General features: G+C 45.9%; 1 protein-coding gene across 1 annotated transcript in view; it reads left to right on the top strand.

The window, feature by feature from the left end:
* map3k3 (mitogen-activated protein kinase kinase kinase 3) overlaps positions 1-17,855 on the top strand; it is a 49,784-nt gene extending 31,929 nt beyond the window's left edge. Inside the window, exons 10-17 of the mRNA XM_084328196.1 lie at positions 401-468; positions 1,380-1,475; positions 2,285-2,446; positions 4,800-4,948; positions 7,729-7,860; positions 8,178-8,307; positions 8,514-8,691; positions 17,095-17,855. Coding sequence (XP_084184322.1) covers positions 401-468; positions 1,380-1,475; positions 2,285-2,446; positions 4,800-4,948; positions 7,729-7,860; positions 8,178-8,307; positions 8,514-8,691; positions 17,095-17,323 — 1,144 coding nt within the window. The 3' untranslated portion in view covers positions 17,324-17,855. The remainder of the gene's footprint in view (positions 1-400; positions 469-1,379; positions 1,476-2,284; positions 2,447-4,799; positions 4,949-7,728; positions 7,861-8,177; positions 8,308-8,513; positions 8,692-17,094) is intronic.
* Positions 17,856-23,521: the final 5,666 nt, after the last annotated feature.

Raw genomic sequence — 23,521 nt, 5'->3', positions numbered from 1 at the left:
CATGGATGACGTCCCCCAATAACCTCTAGTGAACTGCAGACACCATTTCTTCCAGCTTCCCGGCGTTGAGCCTGTTAACAGTTGAAAATAGTTGAGGAAAGAAAAATTGCCTATTGCCCCTTTAAGAAACTCCTACAAACATACTTTTAGAGTAACGGAGGGCGTTTTCTTAACATTTACACAAAATCGTATACTTTTGTGTTTTGTACAGCTGTCCTGAACTCTTAGCTGACTAATAGTCAACTAATTGATTCGTTAATCGACACGTCCGTAAAATTGTGTTTCGAACTAAGTTTTTCTGAGGGAAGTCGTGATTGGAGGATCAAGAAACGAGGGCGGGGTTTGAGATTCTCACTTAGTTACTGTAAATGTCTTACTCTCTCTCTCCTCTCCCTCGCAGCCCCTCCTTGAGAAAGTCGCGTATGCACAGAGCCAAGAGCTACCCTGATAACCGCCAGGAGGGTTCAGGTGAGCGGCCAGAAACGTGCTGCCAGTCTATAAATACTTCTCTCTCTATCTCTCTCTCACTTTATACACACACACACACACACACACACACACACACACACACACACACACACATTTCCGAATCCCTGTTCAACGTGAGGTTTAACTATCATCGTCAAAACCCATCAACAACCCATCGTCCTGCTATATTCCTTTATCTGTCATTTATCCTCCCCAGTTAGTAGCTAGACTAATAAACTTAGTGGAAATGTCAATAATTAAATAACCTGGATAAAATCATCGCTTTATCTGTCAGATTCAGATGACGCTATCGACCATTTTGAGCCTCGCTTGGTCCATATATTGGCATATTGTGTCCCGTGACGTGAGGGCTTCCCCAATCCTCCTTTTAACTGGGTATACGTCAGCTCCAGTCTCCTCTGTAGACCAGACTAACGTTCTTTTTCCTCACAGGGTGATACTGACGTCTGATAAAAAAATGCTTGAGGGTATACGGTAATACCACGGCTATGAACCAATTAGATTACTTGATTTGAGCTACCTGTTTTATGAATATATATATATGTATCACAACACAAGAAGCAGCAGCAACAGACCCTTAGTGACAATGCTACAGTGTTGTCCTGAGCAACAGGACAGAGTGGCTCCTAGAAGCGGAGGCTCACATGGATGCCGTGGGAACAGAGTGTGTGTGTGTGTGTGTGTGTGTGTGCGAGTGTGTGTGTGTGTGTGTGTGTGTGTGTGTGTGTGTGTGTGTGTGTGTGTGCGTGTGTGTGTGTGTGTGTGTGTGTGTGTGTGTGTGTGTGTGTGTGTGTGTGTGTGTGTGTGTGTGTGTGTGTGTGTGTGTGAGAGAGAGACTAGGCTCAGCTGAGGTTGAGTCATGGCGCGTAACACTGTCATTTTGGTTTCAGACCGGGACGTGTCCGTGTACGATAAGGTGGTGGGTAAAGGAGGGACCTACCCGCGTAGATACCACGTCTCCGTGCACCACAAGGACCACAGCGAAGGTGAGACTGAGGAGGACATTTGTTCTGGATTACGGGCGGCTTTCGTTTCTGTGTAAAGGCGTCCAGCTGTGGGGGAACGGGAGGGTTAGAATAACCAGCGTGTCCGACTCACCTCCCGACGGAGAGGAGCTGGAGCTGACTCTGTGGGACGTAAAGCCGCGGCCGCCGCCACCGTCTCACGCGCCGCTACGGGGCTCAGCGTCGGGTAGAGTCAGAGAAAGAAACGCGAGAAAGGCGTCGTCAAGATACATCGCGGATATATTGATTATTGCAGACTGTTATTCTGCGGTGTAAAGATGGTCATAACGGGTAAGAGGAGGATAGAGAACGCCCGTGGGAATTGATCGTGATCAATCTCTGGTCTTCTCTACGGCATTTGACCGGGTTCAGTCTTGCATCTTAACCCTTTCACTACCACGCTACCAAAGGGTTAACCCTTTCACTGCGACAATACAGAAGGTTAGCCATTTCACTGACACACGACAAAGGGTTAACCCTTTCACAACCACACTACAGAAGGTTAACCCTTTCACTGCCACACTACAGACGGTTAACTGTCTGTAGATTGGGTTAAATACCATCACCCCCCACTGGAAATCATCATCCATAGAGATTTTCTAGTCTTGACAGTGCTTGTAAGGTGAGTTTTGAGGCTGTAAAACGGTTTGTTTACGTTAGCATTCTCGGGCCAAACATTGGAGTAACCCGGACCGTTATTTTGAGTTTTAAAGTGAACATGTGTGAATATAACCAAAATAAATAAATCCCAGAGGTTGTATCTTTAACTAATCCGCTCTGATCCCCCCCAGGCCGACGGACGTTCCCGCGGATACGCCGCGCCCAGGGCAACCTGTTTACGCTGGTTCCCTCGCGGCGCTCTCTCAATGGCAGCGAGGAGAGTCTGGGTAGCTGGCAACTCGTCGACACCAAGGGCAGGCTCCGCCCCCCCGAGCGCCCCGTCGCTCACAAGTGTAAGTCCCGCCCTCATCTTTCCACTTAATCAGAATCAGAATCAGAAAGGTCTTTATTGCAGAGTAGTTTTCAACATACAAGGAATTTGATTTGGTTGTTTTTGGTGCAACATTGACAGACAGACAATTATGGTAGAATAAAAAAATTAAAAGGTGGAATAAAATTAAATGGAATATAAACTAAATTAACATAGAAGCACAATAGAATAGGGCGGCTGATTGGCGCAGTGGGCAAGGCGCTCGCCACTAACGCAGGAGATTATTATTATTATTATTATTATTAACGCAGGAGACGCTGGGTTTGAGCCCAGCTCTCGGCGTTGCTACCGGCTTGCCGGTCGTTCATACTAACACAATTGGCAGTGTTAGGGGTGGGAAAGCCGGTGGGTGGGGATTGGACGTTGTGGACAGCGACTCCTACAGGTCGGTTTGGTGACGCCGGTGCGGCGGAAGCAGGAAGTAGCGGGGGCAGCGTGAGCCTCCCACGCGTTAGTCCTCGCTACTGAGAGTTCGAGCTGCTGCGGTGAAAAGATGTGACAGGCTGCCTCCTTGTGTACCGGAGGGGACACATGATGCAAGGCTTCTATCCTCACTACAACCGACCAGTGGGAGGCATAGTCTAGCAACGTTCAAGACAGGGGAGGGAAGAATTGGATAATATGAAATTGGGATGGGAGAAAGATAGAAAATGGGGAGAAAAAGTGGATAAAAAAAAGAAGCACAATAGAATAGAATTATAACATTTACATTTAAATAATAATGTACAGTGTGATTAGATTAGATTTGATTAAATTCAAAAGTATACAGCACAAGTACAGTACAACGAAAATAAGTTTGGCATCGAACCAGAGTGCAAATCTAACAGTAAAGTGCAATAGCGATTTACAATGTACAGGTGATTACACTGTATAACTTAGTACTGCTTATTATAAATTAGTACTACTGGGTGTAGTGCTAATCAGATGTATGTACAGAGTTGTAATATTAATATGTACAGTGATACAGGTATAAAGACAATATGGTAGTAGTCATCCTGGCTAGCAGTGTAACTAGATATAGTATCGACAGATATGTCAAATTATTATGTGCAGTTATATACAGACAGATGTGGATCATAGATATATATACGGTAAGAATAAATATATATATATATACAGTGTATACAGCATTATTGTACATGCTACATCATACAGAATTATATGGGTTATATGCAGTGTATAAGTAGATATATAGAAGGATTATATGCAGGTATATTCAGGCAGATATGGATATATATATGCAGTAAATATGAGTATATTATTACTAGGGATGTCTGATATTATCGGCCTACCGATATTGGCATTAAAATGTGATATCGGAAATTATCGGTATCGGTTTTCAAAAAAATAAAAAATATTTATTTTATTAATTTTCTTTTACATTTATTTAACCTTTATTTACCCAGGCAAGCAAGTAAGAACAAATTCTGATTTTATTTATTGTCAAAAGTATGCATAATGTTGTGGGGGGGGGGAACCCTGCATATATCGGTATCGGTTGATATCGGTATCGGAAATTAAGAGTTGGACAATATCGGTATATCGGTATCGGTAAAAAAGCCAATATCGAACATCACTAATTATTACTATTGTTGTTTGTTTGTTTGTTTGTTTGTTTATTTACACATATAAAAACAGTTACATATATAATACAATATAGTCCACAAGGGATGTGTAGGAGAATTGCCTAAAAACCCTCAAGGGGCTTGCATGTGGCATTCACCAGGAAGCAAAATTACATTATATCAAGATAAATATAAAATATAAAATAAAATCCCCCCCCCCCCCCCCCCCCCCCCCCCCCCTAAACAAACAAACACACACAAGCAGGCCTACATAGACACCGAAGTAGGCACCCCATGCCATACGATTTCTGGTATAGAGAAAACAATCAATGACAGGAAGAATATATAATAAAACGAAAATACAATAACAAAATACATCAAGCCATCAGACCACAGTTTGTAAAGGAAGTCCATATGGGAAATATTGGTGATCTAGGAGATGAGATTTCAGTGCTCTTTTGAATTTCAGAAAAGAAAATTCCAAAATATGTGGAGGCAAAGAGTTCCACAACTTTGACCCTCGGTAGAGCAAACAACAGTGTAGGGCAGTTGTAGACAGTGAAAGCAGTGGGTAGGTATAAATTGAGTATAGGCAACAGAGTTCAAAGTCGTACAGTATGGTGATGCGGTGTCTACACGATGCTTATGTAAAAGTATGTACTGTATATTTTAAAGTGTATTTGTCTCACACACTGTATACACCGCAGTGAGTGTGGCGTGACAGTAAGAGCGTGCGTTCTTCGTCCTCAGCGCCCAGCGCTCCGGTGACATGGCGGAGAGGCAAGCTGCTGGGTCAGGGGGCGTTCGGGAGGGTGTACCTGTGCTACGACGTGGACACGGGCAGAGAGCTGGCCGCCAAGCAGGTCCAGTTTGACCCTGACAGTCCTGAGACCAGCAAGGTGAGAGAGTTGTTTGAACGGGCGTAGGATAGAACGCTTTATTGTCATTGTACATAATACTATGGCATTAGGAGTGCTTACTCCTGATCAGTGCAGTTAAAAACAAGGTAAACAGGACAGCTACAATACATATTCATCCCTCCATGCTACACATATTCATCCCTCCATGCTACACATATTCATCCCTCCATGCTACACATATTCATCCCTCCATGCTACACATATCATTCACTCCATACTACACATATCATCCACTCCATGCTACACATCATTCACTCCATGCTACACATCATTCACTCCATGCTACACATCATTCACTCCATGCTACACATATCATTCACTCCATGCTACACATATTCATCCACTCCATGCTACACATATTCATCCACTCCATGCTACACATCATTCACTCCATGCTACACATCATTCACTCCATGCTACACATCATTCACTCCATGCTACACATATTCATCCCTCCATGCTACACATATCATTCACTCCATGCTACATATATCATCCCTCCATGCTACACATCATTCACTCCATGCTACACATCATTCACTCCATGCTACACATATTCATCCCTCCATGCTACACATATCATTCACTCCATGCTACACATATCATTCACTCCATACTACACATATCATTCACTCCATGCTACATATATCATCCCTCCATGCTACACATCATCCACTCCATGCTACACATATCATGCACTCCATGCTACACATCATTCACTCCATGCTACACATCATTCACTCCATGCTACACATATCATTCACTCCATGCTACACATATCATTCACTCCATGCTACACATATCATTCACTCCATACTACACATATCATTCACTCCATGCTACACATATAATTCACTCCATGCTACACATATCATTCACTCTTGATAATGTGAAATATTGACGGAGACACTTTGATGTCTTTCTCTGGAGGGCTTGTTTATAATGCTTCAGCTAATACTGTCATCTGGCGCCCCGAGGGCTCCAGCATGGGACCTGCCCCTAGGGCTGGATGGTCTATGTCCACCTCCTTTTGAGTCCTTGCCAGAGGCAGAGCTGAGGTGGTTGTCAGCTAAGGCTGCATTTCTCCTTGCCACCACGTCAGCGAAACGTGTAGGTGAACCGCATGCCTTGTCAGCCAGCGACCATGTCCTTGTGTCTGAGGTGGATCTCAGACGGCTCCGCGGAAGATATACCCTAGCTCGGGTCGCCAGGGGTCACGCCTGACTGTCAGTATGAATACTCGACCTGCACAAGACAGAAGATTCAGTGATTTAAGCGCCGCGGGTCATCCAGGATTCATAGAACCTCAGTTACATGCGTAACTATCGTCGCTCGTCAGTCCTCAAACATTGCTTGCATATTTCGTGTATCAGACGCTCTGTCCTCTGAATTGTCCTCAAAACATACGTGTCAAAAGTTTCAACCAAGACATGATTGGCACAGTATTGTGAAGTAGCAGTGACTGGCATGCAGGTTTTAGTGCACACTCACAATGAGCTTCACACACCTTCCGTTTAATTAATGACTAATTCATGTTTAACTAATGTTGTTTAATTAATGTTTGTTAATTGGTGGCCTAAAGACACCGTTCAGCTCGGAGCGATGTGAAGAATGATGTGCTGTGCTGTGCATGTTAATCTGTTGAGGCTGTTGTGTTGGAATGCAGGTACGGTAGTTAGTATGACTGACTGAGCACCGGGCTGCTGAATAAACCTTTTGAAATGCAGCCGTGTTTTCATTCACCTCTGACACAGTAATGAAATACTTCTCTCTTAATGCTTATCATCCTTCCCTCTCCCACAACGCAATGACCTCAAGAAGTGGAATATATTGAAGGGATTTTCTCCCGCCCCCTGCCCCCAACCCCACCGGTTTTAATGTCTTTTCCTGTCTGCCACAGAGAAAACATGCATGGTCACTTCCTGTATCTGAGTTGAGTGTGTAAGGGGGGGGGGGCAGTGTTGCCTTGGCCTCTTATCACCCCTCTGAGCCCCCCCCCCCTGCAGCGGATGTGAATCAGTTGTTGTTGTTTCTGTCTATTTTGTGGACTTTTGTGTTGGGAATATTCCGTCTCTCCCCCTTCCCTCCGTCCTCTGCTCTCTCTTTCTCTTTCTCTCCCCGGTGACATGACCTTAGTAGACACGTTCTCTCGAGGTAAACACAGGAACTGCTTTTGGGGAACTGCGGCGCTGTTCTGCCGTCATTTTCTTCTTTACTTGGCTGCGGGGTCCGCTAGGAGCCAGAATGATGTCCCCCCCCCCCCCCTGTCGTTTTCCGCTTGTCACTGTTTGTTGTTTTTAAAGTGCGTGGTGGCGGCTTTACGTGGTCAGCGGAAACCAGTGGAAACTTTATCTCTAGTTTATTGCGGTTGCCCTCTTTTCTACTCTCCTCAACGCTGTAAAGCTTCCATCGTTTATGGATTAGGAACTCGGTCCCCTTTGGAATCGTTGATTAGTACACAATACAGAGTGTGTACTTATGATTAGTACACAATACAGAGTGTGTACTTACGTGGTCCTGTACAGCTCTGTGGGTAGAGCACGGCACTGCCTCTTCCAGGGTTAGGGGTTTGATTTTCACCAGGGCCCTGCTACAAATGTATGCACTCACGGTTGGTGTAAGGTACTTTGTATAAAAGCATCATATTTCATTACAAATATATGTACATGTGTTTATGTATTTGTTACAATGTACAAACATATATATTTTTGATATTTCACATAAATCAAATCCAAAATGGTTGCTTTGTTTCTCTTCAGGAGGTGAGCGCTCTGGAGTGTGAGATCCAGCTGCTGAAGAATCTGCACCACGACCGCATCGTTCAGTACTATGGCTGTCTGAGGGACCACAACGAGAAGACCCTCACCATCTTCATGGAGTACATGCCAGGGGTGAGTCTGCAGGGTCCTCCGCGGTCAAGTAGGGAATTACTTAGGTATCGGATGACACAGCATTTTTATGATGAATACTACAGTGTAGGAAGAAAAAACAGGAATACTATAACTCACTGCAGTATTCCTCTATAGTGTGTACAAAAAAAACCCACTAGAGGTTACCATCATTCATGTTTGTATGGGTTAGGGCTTAGAGCCTTCGTGGGGGGGGGGTTGAGCTATGGTCTTCAGCGCTGGAATATCTTTGCGGTCTTATATGTGTAGCTGTCGTCCATAGGGGACAGAATGTAAACAATGTGCTTCCTTCCTCCCAGGGCTCAGTCAAAGACCAGCTGAAGGCCTACGGGGCTCTGACAGAGAATGTGACCCGGAAATACACCAGACAGATCCTGGAGGGCATGTCCTATCTCCACAGCAACATGATCGTCCACAGGGACATCAAAGGTACGGTTAGCTGGTCATAAATTAACAGGCCGAGAGCCAAGAATGAGTTTAGACATTGTTTAGACCCTGGATAAATATATCCAGATACTGGATAAATGTTTAGACACCGGTTGAATGTATCTGTGTTTACGCTCTCGGAGCGCGTGGAAGGCGATTGGTTTATGTGCGATGTTTACACCTTCTCTCTGGCGCCTCCGCGCACTCAGGTGCCAACATCCTGCGGGATTCAGCGGGCAACGTGAAGCTGGGAGACTTTGGCGCCAGCAAGAGGCTGCAGACCATCTGCATGTCAGGCACGGGGATGCGCTCTGTGACCGGCACCCCCTACTGGATGAGCCCGGAAGTGATCAGCGGAGAGGGCTACGGCAGGAAGGCTGACGTCTGGTAAGATGAGACGCGTTACGAAGTAGAAAATCACTAAACATAAAAACAGGGGTGGAGTGACACAGGCTTGTGTTTATTTGCTGTTTATATTTATTTATGTTTTATCTATTGACAATTTTATTTATGTTTTTTTTATGTTTTATGTTTAAGGAAGCAAACAGCGAAACAGTTTGATGATTATACCTATTTTTATACCTGCATATAACACACATATATATCATATTTACTGTATATATATTTATCCACATCTGTCTGTATATACCTGCATATTATAAATGTGTATATATTCCTTACCTACTCTTACTAGTTATACCACTGGCCAGTATGTCTTACTACCCATAGGGTCTTACCATAGTCTACCACAGGTATAGTGATATATACCTGTATCACTGCAGTACAATAATAATATAACACTGCACAGAATATACATCTGATGAGCATTATTACTCAGTATATATATATATACTCCAGTTTAATCACCTGTACATTTAGCCCCTTTCGTGACTGTGATGCACTCTTTTTCTTCCGCATTTTGACATGCCGGAGCGCTGTGATTGCTGGGCGCACCAGGCATGTGACAAAGCAGAAGAAGAGAAGAAGCCAATCACAGCACTCCGGCATGTCAAAATGCGGAAGAAAAAGAGGAAGCCATTTTGACGCAACGCTACCTCAGTGATACTCATTTATAAAAAATATTTAAAATGTTTATTAGCAACGCAGAGCTTTCAAACCACCCCGCTTTTGTGTGTGAAACCCTCGTGCAACTGTGAGTACCTTTGAAAACTCTCTGTGATACATTTAGAACGAACCGTTCGTAAATAACCAGTGCTTCATGGTGAGCATTAATGTGGTGAGTAATGTGGAGCAAGTGACTGCTGTATTCAAAGCAAGGCGTGCATCACAGTCACGAAAGGGGCTACTGTACATTGTACAAATGCTATTGCACTTTGGTACTCTGGTCGGATGCCAAACCTTTTTTCGTTGCACTGTACTTGTGCTGTATAATCCAGAGTAAGATCACATACAGGTGTTGTTTACATAACGGTCGCTTACATACACTTGTTTGGTGACTGAGGAAACGCGAGTCATCATCAGAAGGAATCGTGTGGTTAAGCCCCCCCCCCCCCCCCCACACACACCTCTGGCACCACATGTACCCCCTGCGTGTAGCCTTTTTACAACGCATCCGCGTTTCCGGCACTCTGATTGGCCAGGTCATGTGACATGTGCGCCCAATAGTGTGTTTGCCCATTTCCGCGTCGAACAGCCTGCAAACTACCTGGCGTTCTATCGCCATGCTCTAAGACAAACTCTAACCTTAACCAACTTCGAAATTAGTGCCTAAGCTTAACCGGCGAAATAACTTGCCGTCACGCTCTAAGACAAACTCTAACCTTAACCAATTTCGAAGAGTGCCTAAGCTTAACCAGTGTAGAAACTTGCCGTCCCATGATTGGCGCTCATGTCACATGACCTGGCCAATCAGAGTGCAAAACGGGAACCCAGAAACGGCGATGCGTTGTAAAAAGGCTTCAAGCGTACCCCCTGCAGGCCCATCATTGAATCCCTCCAGAACTCATTATTTTGTCTTCCTTACTCTGTCTCCTTCTCAGCCTGGGGAAGAAATACTAAGGCAGTGAGTAGGCTGATTGCTCTCCCCCTAAAATTATTTACTGTGAGTGCCCTGCCTCACCAGGTTAAAGCTGTTATTTGCTCTTATAAGGCGCTTAATTTCTTGGAGCGATTGAGCCGCCATGATGGCTGTTGGCTAGACGACTGGAATTTTAAGGAAGGGAAAATAACTTCTAAAGGCAGCATTCTTGAAGCAGAAGGGAAAAGCACTATATTTAACCCTGTTCAACGAAAATACCACAATGCTCCCACGCACTGAGCAGCGGGATGATGAACCCACCTGCTGCCCAGGGATTCCCCTGTGCAATCTGATTGGGTAAAACCATCAGGCGAGGGATATGATTGGCTAAGAGCCAGCCAGCCAGCTTTTAACAGAGATCAGAATGTTCTAAGTTCCCAGTCTCCCTGGGGGCCAGACCAGGAGCCACAGCGGGGGGTGAGGCTCCTGAGGGGGTCTTGTACCCCCCCCCCAAGCCCTCAGCACCCTGGCCTGTCTCTGTCTGAAGAGGCCCGCAGTAGCACAGGTAATTGTATACAGTTTGGAAGGTAGAACGTTTCCACCAAAACATTCCAATGGAACCGTATAGCTGAGCAGCTCTAGTGAGAGCTCTATAAGCTGCTGCTCTAGTGAGAGCTCTACAAGCTGCTGCTCTAGTGAGAGCTCTACAAGCTGCTGCTCTAGTGAGAGCTCTACAAGCTGCTGCTCTAGTGAGAGCTCTACAAGCTGCTGCTCTAGTGAGAGCTCTACAAGCTGCTGCTCTAGTGAGAGCTCTACAAGCTGCTGCTCTAGTGAGAGCTCTACAAGCTGCTGCTCTAGTGAGAGCTCTACAAGCTGCTGCTCTAGTGAGAGCTCTACAAGCTGCTGCTCTAGTGAGAGCTCTACAAGCTGCTGCTCTAGTGAGAGCTCTACAAGCTGCTGCTCTAGTGAGAGCTCTACAAGCTGCTGCTATAGTGAGAGCTCTACAAGCTGCTGCTCTAGTGAGAGCTCTACAAGCTGCTGCTCTAGTGAGAGCTCTACAAGCTGCTGCTCTAGTGAGAGCTCTACAAGCTGCTGCTCTAGTGAGAGCTCTACAAGCTGCTGCTCTAGTGAGAGCTCTACAAGCTGCTCTAGTGAGAGCTCTACAAGCTGCTGCTCTAGTGAGAGCTCTACAAGCTGCAGCTCTAGTGAGAGCTCTACAAGCTGCTGCTCTAGTGAGAGCTCTACAAGCTGCTCTAGTGAGAGCTCTACAAGCTGCTCTAGTGAGAGCTCTACAAGCTGCTATAGTGAGAGCTCTACAAGCTGCTATAGTGAGAGCTCTACAAGCTGCTGCTCTAGTGAGAGCTCTACAAGCTGCTGCTCTAGTGAGAGCTCTACAAGCTGCTGCTCTAGTGAGAGCTCTACAAGCTGCTGCTCTAGTGAGAGCTCTACAAGCTGCTGCTCTAGTGAGAGCTCTACAAGCTGCTGCTCTAGTGAGAGCTCTACAAGCTGCTCTAGTGAGAGCTCTACAAGCTGCTCTAGTGAGAGCTCTACAAGCTGCTCTAGTGAGAGCTCTACAAGCTGCTGCTCTAGTGAGAGCTCTACAAGCTGCTGCTCTAGTGAGAGCTCTACAAGCTGCTGCTCTAGTGAGAGCTCTACAAGCTGCTGCTCTAGTGAGAGCTCTACAAGCTGCTGCTCTAGTGAGAGCTCTACAAGCTGCTGCTATAGTGAGAGCTCTACAAGCTGCTGCTCTAGTGAGAGCTCTACAAGCTGCTGCTCTAGTGAGAGCTCTACAAGCTGCTGCTCTAGTGAGAGCTCTACAAGCTGCTCTAGTGAGAGCTCTACAAGCTGCTCTAGTGAGAGCTCTACAAGCTGCTGCTCTAGTGAGAGCTCTACAAGCTGCTGCTCTAGTGAGAGCTCTACAAGCTGCTGCTCTAGTGAGAGCTCTACAAGCTGCTGCTCTAGTGAGAGCTCTACAAGCTGCTGCTCTAGTGAGAGCTCTACAAGCTGCTCTAGTGAGAGCTCTACAAGCTGCTGCTATAGTGAGAGCTCTACAAGCTGCTCTAGTGAGAGCTCTACAAGCTGCTCTAGTGAGAGCTCTACAAGCTGCTGCTCTAGTGAGAGCTCTACAAGCTGCTGCTCTAGTGAGAGCTCTACAAGCTGCTGCTCTAGTGAGAGCTCTACAAGCTGCTGCTCTAGTGAGAGCTCTACAAGCTGCTGCTCTAGTGAGAGCTCTACAAGCTGCTCTAGTGAGAGCTCTACAAGCTGCTCTAGTGAGAGCTCTACAAGCTGCTCTAGTGAGAGCTCTACAAGCTGCTGCTCTAGTGAGAGCTCTACAAGCTGCTCTAGTGAGAGCTCTACAAGCTGCTGCTCTAGTGAGAGCTCTACAAGCTGCTCTAGTGAGAGCTCTACAAGCTGCTGCTATAGTGAGAGCTCTACAAGCTGCTCTAGTGAGAGCTCTACAAGCTGCTCTAGTGAGAGCTCTACAAGCTGCTCTAGTGAGAGCTCTACAAGCTGCTCTAGTGAGAGCTCTACAAGCTGCTGCTCTAGTGAGAGCTCTACAAGCTGCTGCTCTAGTGAGAGCTCTACAAGCTGCTGCCTTATGTTCAGGTTACCGTACCAAGCAATCATAGAAAAAGTAAGAACAGATTCAATAAATGACTCGTAAAACAATGACCCCTATCTACATTACAAGCATTTAACTTCCTATGGAAGTAAACATTTTGCTGTCCCATTTTACAGGCCACATCGGAATTTGCATAAAATGTCAGATTATTGTCAATGACCATTCCAAGATATTTATATTGTATTTCCTTCTGAAGTCCATGACCACATAATTGGTCTTTGTGATATTTAGTTGTAGGAAGGCCTCATCACACCATTTGACAAACTAATCTACCTCTGGCCCATGCTCAGATGTGCTGAAGCACGTTTATTTATGGTCTGCTGTTGTTGTGCATTAACTCATTGGGCACCACCCTCTTTCCCCATCTGTACTCAATGGCGTTAGCGTTGTTGACCATTTTAGCGATGTTTGCAGACCCATCGTGTATTCGGTATTATAGCTATGGAGACAATAGTATGGCTCATTTGACATGCATTGTTCATAGTCCATCACTGACTAATCAGTTCATTTCTACATACTGTAGTTTGTGCGCTATTACACGCTAAACATCGCCCCTTTCCAAAATAATCCAGTCTTTTTTCATTGCGAGATATGACGCGTTATATGCAATATGCCCAAATCGTTCTGGTTGATCGCCTGAAACCCCAAATACTTCCAAATCAAAGGTATATACCATGTACATATGTGTCTTCACAAAATCATCAAGGGGGGGGGGGGGGGGGTCGTTTTAACTAGAAACTGCGATCGTGTTTGTCGAGCATGTTTTACGTCCCGGTAAAACACGACACTGTGATCGGTACAGAAGCATGTTTTACGTAAAAAAAATACCAGCAGGTTACCTAAGATAGACCTTACCTCAGTCAGAAAGTACTCCAAAATGAATAAATCCCAGTCGATCCCATGGCGATCGCAATTACTTGTGTATATTGGGCATGGCTACCATACGGGAAAGAACCAAATCTTCCACCGATTGCTATGTTGTGATCCACTCCTAGGCGGAAACAGCTGGTGGTAAACTCAGTACTGGGGACAAGTGATATCCCCAGTTCAAAAGGTAGGCGATACTGTCACCTGGTGAGATTCGATGGTCATTGCAATTCCAACGTAGGCAGATGAGCCAGGGAGACCTAGGGAGTGTATAGAACAGGGATCAAAGGAAAAATATCAAAGTATCAAAACCTGAGTATACTTGGGTTTTGGTGCTCAACGCATGGCGGCCGACTCTCTAGAAGTTGACTGTAGTTCAAGAGCGCCGTACTTCCAGCGTCTCCAGTAGTCCTCCAGGAACAGCCAGGGCCAGTGTTGTAGTCGGGTCACTAAATCTCGAGTCCGAGTCGTGTCTCGAGTCCCCAGTGTTTGGGTCCGAGTCCGAGTCACCAAAGAAGAGTCGAGTCCGAGTCGAGTCCCCATTACCCTAGTCCGAGTCCAAGTCATCAAGGTTGAGTCCACTCCACTCTGGCAGTCAAAGAGCTGACATACAAATAAAAAAAAAAAGGTCTACATTAAACATAAATGACACAGCAGTCACCATTTCAAAGGGAGTTTATTTACATTGTGACACAATAGCCAAACAAATGTACTAGCCACCAATATCTTATGCCAAATGATTAGGGCCTATTACAAAATAAATATGAAAATATTTATCAATTAACAAGTCTGAGTCCTCGTCTGCACCTTCCGAGTACAAATGCAGTCAATGCTCGAGTCATCCGAGTCATCAGTGCTCAAGTCCAAGTCGAGTCACGAGTCCTGAAAATCAGTCCAGGACTCGAGTACCACAACACTGCCTCCGGCGCTGAGAGCATAAAAACAGCTCTCGTATGGACATACTGTACCATCTTAGTTTCTTGTTTGTGAATAGGCTCATTTCTGTAGCTATACTGTACAAGTTTGTTTTCTAAAGTAACAATGAAAATATATACATTTACATTTACGTTTAGTCATTCAGCTGACGCTTTCATCCAAAGCGACTTCTGTACAACAGGTCAGCAGGAACTTAAAGGTCCCCTATCTTTTTTTATCCACTTTTTCTCCCCATTTTCTATTTTTCTCCCATCCCAATTTCGTGTATCCAATTCTTCCCTCCCCTGTCTTGAACGTTGCTAGACTATGCCTCCCACAGGTCGGTTGTAGTGAGGACAGAAGCCTTGCATCACGTGTCCCTTCCGGTACACGAGGAGGCAGCCTGTCGCATCTTTTTGCCGCAGCAGCTCGAATTCTCAGTGGCGAGGAGTAACGCGTGGGAGGCTCACGCTGCCCCCGTCACTTCCTGCACCGGCGTCACCAAACCGACCTGTAGGAGTCGCTGTCCACAACGTCAAATCCCCACCCACCGGCTTTTCCCACCCTCTAACACTTGCCAATTGTGTTAGTATGAACGACCGGCCAGCCGGTAGCAACGCAGAGAGCTGGGCTCGAACCCAGCGTCTCCTGCGTTAGAGGCGAGCGCCTTGCCCACTGCGCCAATCAGCCACCCATAAAGGTCCCCTATCTTATAAATGGCAACTGGTTTGCATTGTTTTCTAGCAATGTGGGGTTGTACCAACACTGAGATATGAAATCTCTACCCAGTCCCGTTTTTTCAGTATAGCTTAGGCAGGAACCTCCCCCACTGAACTAAGCCATTCTGAATTTACTCGGATCTGTGACGTGTAAGAATTCTGATCTGCCACCGCCCGCCCACAATCAACTGTGATACGTTTATATAAGCAGAGAGTGGAAATAATGCGAAAGCGGTTTCGACAGCAGATATCTTCAGCTGTTCCACTCTCAGCACTTCCTCAAAAGTGTTGACAACATAGCTCCAGAGTGCTTATAAATCCCAGCTTTACCCCCCTGCGCTGTTTCTATGTGCAGTGAAAACTTCAATGCTTAAATAAGCTTTGCAATGCACCCTCGTAACGTTAACATAACGTTAGCCTCTAGCTAGCCAACCCAATCACACACACAGAAGCAGCTTCACGAGATAAAATGGGTGGGAGGGATTCGGGTACTCGGGGGGGGGGGGGGGGGGGGGGGGACTCTCGCTCTCTCTCTCGTATCTGCTAGTGCAGGCGGGTGACTGTCACTCAAAGCGCATTGCGAGTATGGGCGGAGCCAAAAACAGCTTGGCCATTGGAAGGGCAGAAAGTGGTGCTCCACAGTACTTGATTAAAAATACAAAACAATGAAATGTATTGAAACAGATGTGTTCCATAGACTCACAGGAATTGTGTAAAATTGCCCAAAAAGTGAAAAATAAAGCAAAATATGGGACCTTTAAGGGTACGACTCTGGCAGCTGAGGGTAAGTAATATTGTTCGTCAAACTGTGTTGAACTTGAGTGCTACATACTTGAGTGCATATTAGTATAATAGGTAGTAATATAGGCAAGGTAGATTCCTTAGTAGCAGAGTACATACTAGTGAAAGACAGTACAAGTTTTTTTTCAGATATTGATTGAAGAATTGCGTTTTTAGTCGACGACGGAACACTGGGCGGGTTTCAGCCATCCTGACTGGTACATCCTGTGGTCCTGACTGGTACATCCTGTGGTCCTGACTGGTACATCCTGTGGTCCTGACTGGTACATCCTGTGGTCCTGACTGGTACATCCTGTGGTCCTGACTGGTACATCCTGTGGTCCTGACTGGTACATCCTGTGGTCCTGACTGGTACATCCTGTGGTCCTGACTGGTACATCCTGTTGTCCTGACTGGTACATCCTGTGGTCCTGACTGGTACATCCTGTGGTCCTGACTGGTACATCCTGTGGTCCTGACTGGTACATCCTGTGGTCCTGACTGGTACATCCTGTGGTCTTGACTGGTACATCCTGTGGTCCTGACTGGTACATCCTGTGGTCCTGACTGGTACATCCTGTTGTCCTGACTGGTACATCCTGTGGTCCTGACTGGTACATCCTGTGGTCCTGACTGGTACATCCTGTGGTCCTGACTGGTACATCCTGTTGTCCTGACTGGTACATCCTGTGGTCCTGACTGGTACATCCTGTGGTCCTGACTGGTACATCCTGTGGTCCTGACTGGTACATCCTGTGGTCCTGACTGGTACATCCTGTGGTCCTGACTGGTACATCCTGTGGTCCTGACTGGTACATCCTGTGGTCCTGACTGGTACATCCTGTGGTACTGACTGGTACATCCTGTGGTCCTGACTGGTACATCCTGTGTGTTTGTATTTTTCCCAGGAGCCTCGGCTGCACCGTGGTGGAGATGCTGACGGAGAAGCCGCCCTGGGCAGAATACGAGGCCATGGCGGCCATCTTCAAGATCGCCACCCAGCCCACCAACCCCATGCTGCCCTCGCACATCTCCGAGCACACGCGCGACTTCGCCCGCCGCATCTTCGTGGAGGCCAAGCACAGGCCCAGCGCCGAGGAGCTGCTCAGACACCCCTTCTCCCAGATCCTGTGCTGAGATCCGCGTCCCCCGGCCTTCAGGAGCTGCTCAGGAGCCTCCGTGAACTCACCGGACAACGACGAGGCCGTTGAACTGTCCGTCCAAATCGTCCCCATAAAACCCCAACGTGCCGCCACTCTTCAGGGGTTCTTCAAGATTTTAATTGCATTCACACACAGTCCCAGAGACATCCCCACGATATTTCTATTGACAATCGATTGGCTGTCAGTTGCTATGAACAGTCTAATGTGTCGCCTTGACAACCTTCGCCGGTGCATGTTCAAATAACATCCTCCACCAGGGGGAGACAAATCACAGCTTATGCTCCACTGAGTTCCATGTGAGTTGGTGATCCCCTGGCGCCTGGGAACAAACACACACACACGAACGCACGCACACACACACACACACACACACACACGCACACGCACGCACGCACACACACACACACACACACACACACACACACACACACACACACACACACACACACACACACACACACACACACACACACACACACACACACACACACACACACACACTTAAACATTATGCACTCCAAAGACAACTACATGCTTGTCATGGGTGACGTGCCAAATGCAAATGCAAAACATACCAATGTATCCACTCCATTGTTTACATGCTGTGGCTGCAGCTGTTTTGAGAAATGTCTTTGAAGTAGTAGAAACGTGTTTGACACGGACCATATCAAGCTCCAAGCATAATAGGCCTGTAGCTGAGCAGTGTCTTCAAACTGCAGCAGGTCAATAACTGAACCTTCAACCCACCCCCAGTGCCCGGCATGCTGGATGTCTCTGGTGTGCTACAGTGTTAATGACAATGGATCGTGCTTATTGTTCATTTTCAGCTCGTATCCGTCCCTGAATTTCTCTCTCGGGCCAAGATCCCTTCTGAGATCTTTTTGTTTGTTTGTTTGTTTGTTTTTTTAACCTCCTTGTCTTTTACCTTGGTTACCAAAGTAACAGACAAGGAGGTAAATTTTTTTTAAAGAAATCCCACCTCCCCACCCTCCTTTGCAGCTCCTTACTTTCACAAGTGTTCTCAGCTTAGAATGTGCCAAAGAGGAGCGATATAGGATTTTAGTATTGAATTTGTTTCAGTGACGTGTGACAATGAAACAAATAATGTATTTTTTTAGTTTTAGTTTGTTTTTTTATGGTTGCAAAATGCAACCCAAAGGCCTTGATTTGAAAGTGATTGGACCGTTTTGCCTTAGTGTTATATATTATAGTGTTGATGTGTATCTGGGCCAAACATCCCTGACTGAGACGCCTTTTTATTAAGGATCCATTTGAGTCAGATGCACTTTTTTCTTTTCTTTTTTGTAAAACGAATGTTGGTTTTTATTCTCCCTATCAAATTCATTTTTTTTCTTTTTTTTTGTGAAAATTCTTTCACTTTTATTTATATCCCTGTGTTCAACCGATTTGATTTTATATACAAATATATATGTATAAATATATTTTTTATATATAGACCATTTGAAATCTAATGACACTTTTAAGAAACGATGCGGTTAAAAGTGATCCATTGAAAGCAGCTGGTTTTGCAGAAATGACAAAATTAGGTTTTTATAAGTGAAAAGAAATAGGTGGAAAGTGAACTCTGGCTGCCTGGTCCCCGTTCCAATGCAAGAAACGTTCCCCAAACTACCTACCCTTATGTTCCAACGCAGGAAACGTTCCCCACACTACCTACCCTTATGTTCCAACGCAAGAAACGTTCCCCACACTACCTACCATTATCTTCCAACGCAAGACACGTTCCCCACAGTACCTACCCTTATCTTCCAACGCAAGAAACGTTCCCCACACTACCTACCCTTATGTTCTAAAGCAAGACACGTTCCCCACAGTACCTACCCTTATCTTCCAACGCAAGAAACGTTCCCCACACTACCTACCCTTATGTTCTAAAGCAAGACACGTTCCCCACAGTACGTACCTGTACTGTATGTTCTAAAGCAAGAAACGTTCCCCACAGTACCTACCTATTTGATCAAATTGCTTTATTTCATGGCATATCATTTATCCATTGGAATCTTTGCATCAACTTACAGATTTGTCAAACTTGGAAATGTCACTTACTAAATAGCACTTAATTAATGACACCAATGTGGATATTGAAGGCTAATGTTGCTGTTTTGCGAAAACATTTGTTTCTTCAAAAAGTCTGCTTTATTTGGAATTTAGATAAACAACCTGATTTTCATATTGATGACCTTGTGCTTTTGGAAATTGTACAATGCGTTTTAAAACACTTCCATGTGCCCTAGGAATACGAAGCGCTCTAAACCCATAAAACAAACGCTTAAACCCTCAGTCCAAGTAAAAACATGAATATATAAATGTAAAAACTAAAAGTTAAAACTAAATAAAAACAAAGGAATGCACAGGAATGCATTTTATACTAGCATTAAAATGCATTTGCCTTTTGAGGACTCAGCATTATAGCAACTGAATGAGGGGAGTGTTGTGTTTCGTAAAAGCAAAAGATGAGCAGGAACGGACCAGGTACTAGATGTCAGAGGCCGGTGTTCCAACACGAAAACGAGACGACTTTGTTTAGCCCAGGGTTCAGCGCACCAGCATTGAATGATTGTCTGGGCCTAGCAACACTGAGATAAAGGCTTGCTAATGCCCTCCCAACTCTACGCATTACGTTTTATGTGGCTGCTACATGCTGAAGGCAGCTAAAAATTATTTTGGTATTTGGAAGAGTATTAGAAAAGAGCCAAACATGAGAGAAAGAACCCTGGGGTAAGCAAAGGAAAACAAGCTAGTAGTTTAGAGATATAAATATATATATGTAAATGTATGATTATGTATCACGACAGGACTTGCAGTGCAAAGTCTGGTGTATCAAATTTATTTTACAAATAAAAAAAACAATATGTTTGATGACAGTGCTTTTTTGGTTGTTGTTGTTTTTGTTTGTTGTTTTTTACACATCGTGCCTTTTCAACGACAAATAAATCGCTCTCTTCTATTGGTGTGCGTTGTTTGTATGTATGCATAGGGGGTCAGTTCTGTGAGACACAGGGTGGAATTATCCGAGCATGTCTTGTCACGGTGTCAGAGCTAACAGTCTAGTCTACGCCCAGTGGATCCACTAAATAAAGGGGCACAGTAGACAGAGGCCATTGTTGGAAGTAAGAAGCTGCCTGATTGATGCATTCCTCTCCCTCGTTCTTCTCCTCACTCTCTCCCTCCTGCTTCTCTTCCTCCTCTGAGGGGAAAAACAGGAGGCAGAGAAGAGAAGGGAGATCTCTGGTAACCCAACTATGTGCCCCGGGAGATGGGAGGAGGACAGCGTATCAAACAAAGGTTCCTTTTCTTGAGCCGGTGTGACAAGGGAGATGAATGGCATATTATGTCGGTTTATTGCCTCTTTTTAATTGTTTCATTTCAACGTTTCCTTTCTCTCTCTGTGTTCACTGTACAACGAGCACGCGTGCTTTGGAGATTGTGAACACAATCATTGTGTATGTTTGTACTCAAGCCGACGGCACAAAGGAACATATAGCAATAGCATGTGTGATGGTAAATAGTGACTGACATAAGATAAGATATTCCGTTATTGATCCCCTCTGGGAACTTCGGAACATTTTGGATAAAAGTCTTCACATTATTTGTACATGCTGACCCAGACAGATTGGATTCGATTAAAATGTATTGTCGTTATACAAGTACAGTACAACGAAAAGAAGTTTGGCATCCAGAGTGCAAATGTAACAGTAAAGTAAAACAGCAATATTGTCATAATCACGGCGAGAGCCTTCTTCACTCCTCCTCATCCTCCCCCACATTCACGACGGAAGCCTCACTGTCCCCTTATCCTCTCACACCCATATATGGGCAGCATCCGTTCCCCGGATTCACACACTGCCAAGCTCATCAATCAACACGGCTGTGACTCATCCCCTGATCAACGAGATGGTACTTCAGTCTGCAGATCCTGTCCTTGTCGGAGTGTTAAACTAGCTTCCTAGGTACGACGACGAAACCTAAGCCTTGCAAACCTGTTCTTGTTGATATTCCTTGTCCTAACCCTTGTTCTCTATGTGCCCAGGACCTCCGCTCCAGTACACCTCCTACCTGGACATCCTGTGCTGCACAAGGAGTGCTCCTGCTCTCGCCCACAACACAGTCCTGTGTCTACTGCCCTGTGCTGCACAAGGAGTGCACCTGTCCTAACCCCAAGAACATTCTTGTACCTGTCTGTCGCCCCGTGCTGCACAAGGAGTGCACCTGTCCTAACCCCAAGAACATTCTTGTACCTGTCTGTCGCACATTCCATTTGTTAAACTGTCTGCTTGGGGAAACAACATTAAAACACCCTAAAACGCTCCATTCTCTCTTCTCCTGTGTTCACAGAACACTCCGACCACGATGACGACTCCAGCACCACAGGAGACCGGAGAATGGGGCAACAACATCCAGGACGCCATCAATGGACACGCCGTTCTGGTAAACCAACACTCACAATTACTAGACGAAACCATTGCCCAACTCGGCGCTCTCTCGCTCCGCGAGACAATGTGAGCGTTTTGATGCATACATCACTGCCCAGCTAGATGCCCCACCTGTTGTTTCCCCGCACAGGGAGCCCCATGTCCCTGCACCAGAACGTTATGATGGAAACGTCTCTAAGTGTCAAGTCTTTATTTTCCAATGTTCATTAGTATTCGGGCAACAGCCACAGACCTTCCGAAGTGATACATTTAAAGTCTCCTACGTGTCAGTTCTGCTCACGGGTCCCGCGCTAGAATGGGCAACCGCCCTCCACTTCAGTCGTTCCCCCCTCTGCGATTCGTACTCTGCATATATCGGCGACATGCGAAAGGTCTTCGACCATCCTCCTGGGGGCTCGGATAGTACTGCCGGCTTGTTCACAATCCGCCAAGGTAATCGCAGTGTGAGCGAATATGCAATTGAATTAACCTCTCACGCCCGGAGAGGGAGTCCATGGAGAAATACGTCCACGAGTCCCTGGCCTCAGGCATGATTACCCCCTCCTCCTCTCCTGTCGGCGTGGGTTTCTTTTTCGTTTCCAAGAAGGATGGCTCCCTTCGCCCCTGTATTGACTACCGGGGTCTCAACAACATCACGATCAAGAACAAGTACCCCCTGCCATTGATTAACTCTGCTTTTGAACCCCTGCAAGGTGCCACCATTTTCACGAAGCTGGACCTCAGGAATGCCTATCACCTTGTCCGTGTCCGGGAGGGGGACGAATGGAAGACCCTGCTCGGTCACTTCGAGTAGCAGGTAATGCCCTTTGGGCTGACCAACGCCCCTGCTGTCTTCCAAGCCCTTGTCAATGATGTTCTCCGTGATGTCCTTAACCGCTCTGTTTTTGTTTATTTGGATGACATTCAGATTTTTCCCCGCTCTATGGAGGAGCACGTCCAGCATGTCCGCCGGGTCCTCCAACGCCTACTGGAGAACAAGTTGTTCGTCAAGGCGGAGAAGTGTGAGTTCCACGTCTCCTCCATCGGGTTCCTCGGCTACATAATAGAGAGTGGCCGGATCCGGGCGGACCCCGAGAAGATCAAGGCAGTGTCCGACTGGCCCCGGCCCACCAACGTCAAGCAGCTCCAATGCTTCCTGGGGTTTGCTAACTTCTTTATAATATTTTATTTTCATCTTTTATAGTTTCACAAACACACATCAAGACAAATCACAAACAAAAAAAAAATAAACAAAAAAAAACACAAACAGTATGTTGCCAGACACTGTCACATCAATGAACAAACATACACCATGTCATATACTGTGCACCAAGGACGCAAGGGGCTGATTCTCTGACATATATACACCAGCGTTTCCGTTAGCCGGTAATTACCGGTATTTGACTGGCAAAATCTGTTGAAGTCCGACAAATTTAATCTCTCCGGTCATAGTGTCCGGTGAAAATAGTTCCCTCTGGGCACAGTTTGATTATTTGAATTGTATTTGGATGGGCTGGAGTTGGGTGGCCTATGCGATGAACGAAACAATCATTGCGTTTGTTGTCGTTGCTTCGCCAAGCAGCCGGTCTGGTAATGACGACGCTGTGTCAGTGAGAGCTTGCTGCTGGATTTGCGGAAGGCATGCAGCTGCAGACCCACAGAACCCACCAGCTTTGCTGGCACAGTGCGGTCCCCAGACCTGGAAAGCTGCTCTGCGGGTCTGCAGCTGGATGCTTCTT

Source organism: Notolepis coatsorum, assembly GCF_963971535.1.
Source record: "Notolepis coatsorum genome assembly, chromosome: 14".
Taxonomy (NCBI): domain Eukaryota; kingdom Metazoa; phylum Chordata; class Actinopteri; order Aulopiformes; family Paralepididae; genus Notolepis; species Notolepis coatsorum.
Note: the sequence above shows the minus strand (reverse complement) of the source record. Positions and strands in the feature narration are given on the sequence as shown.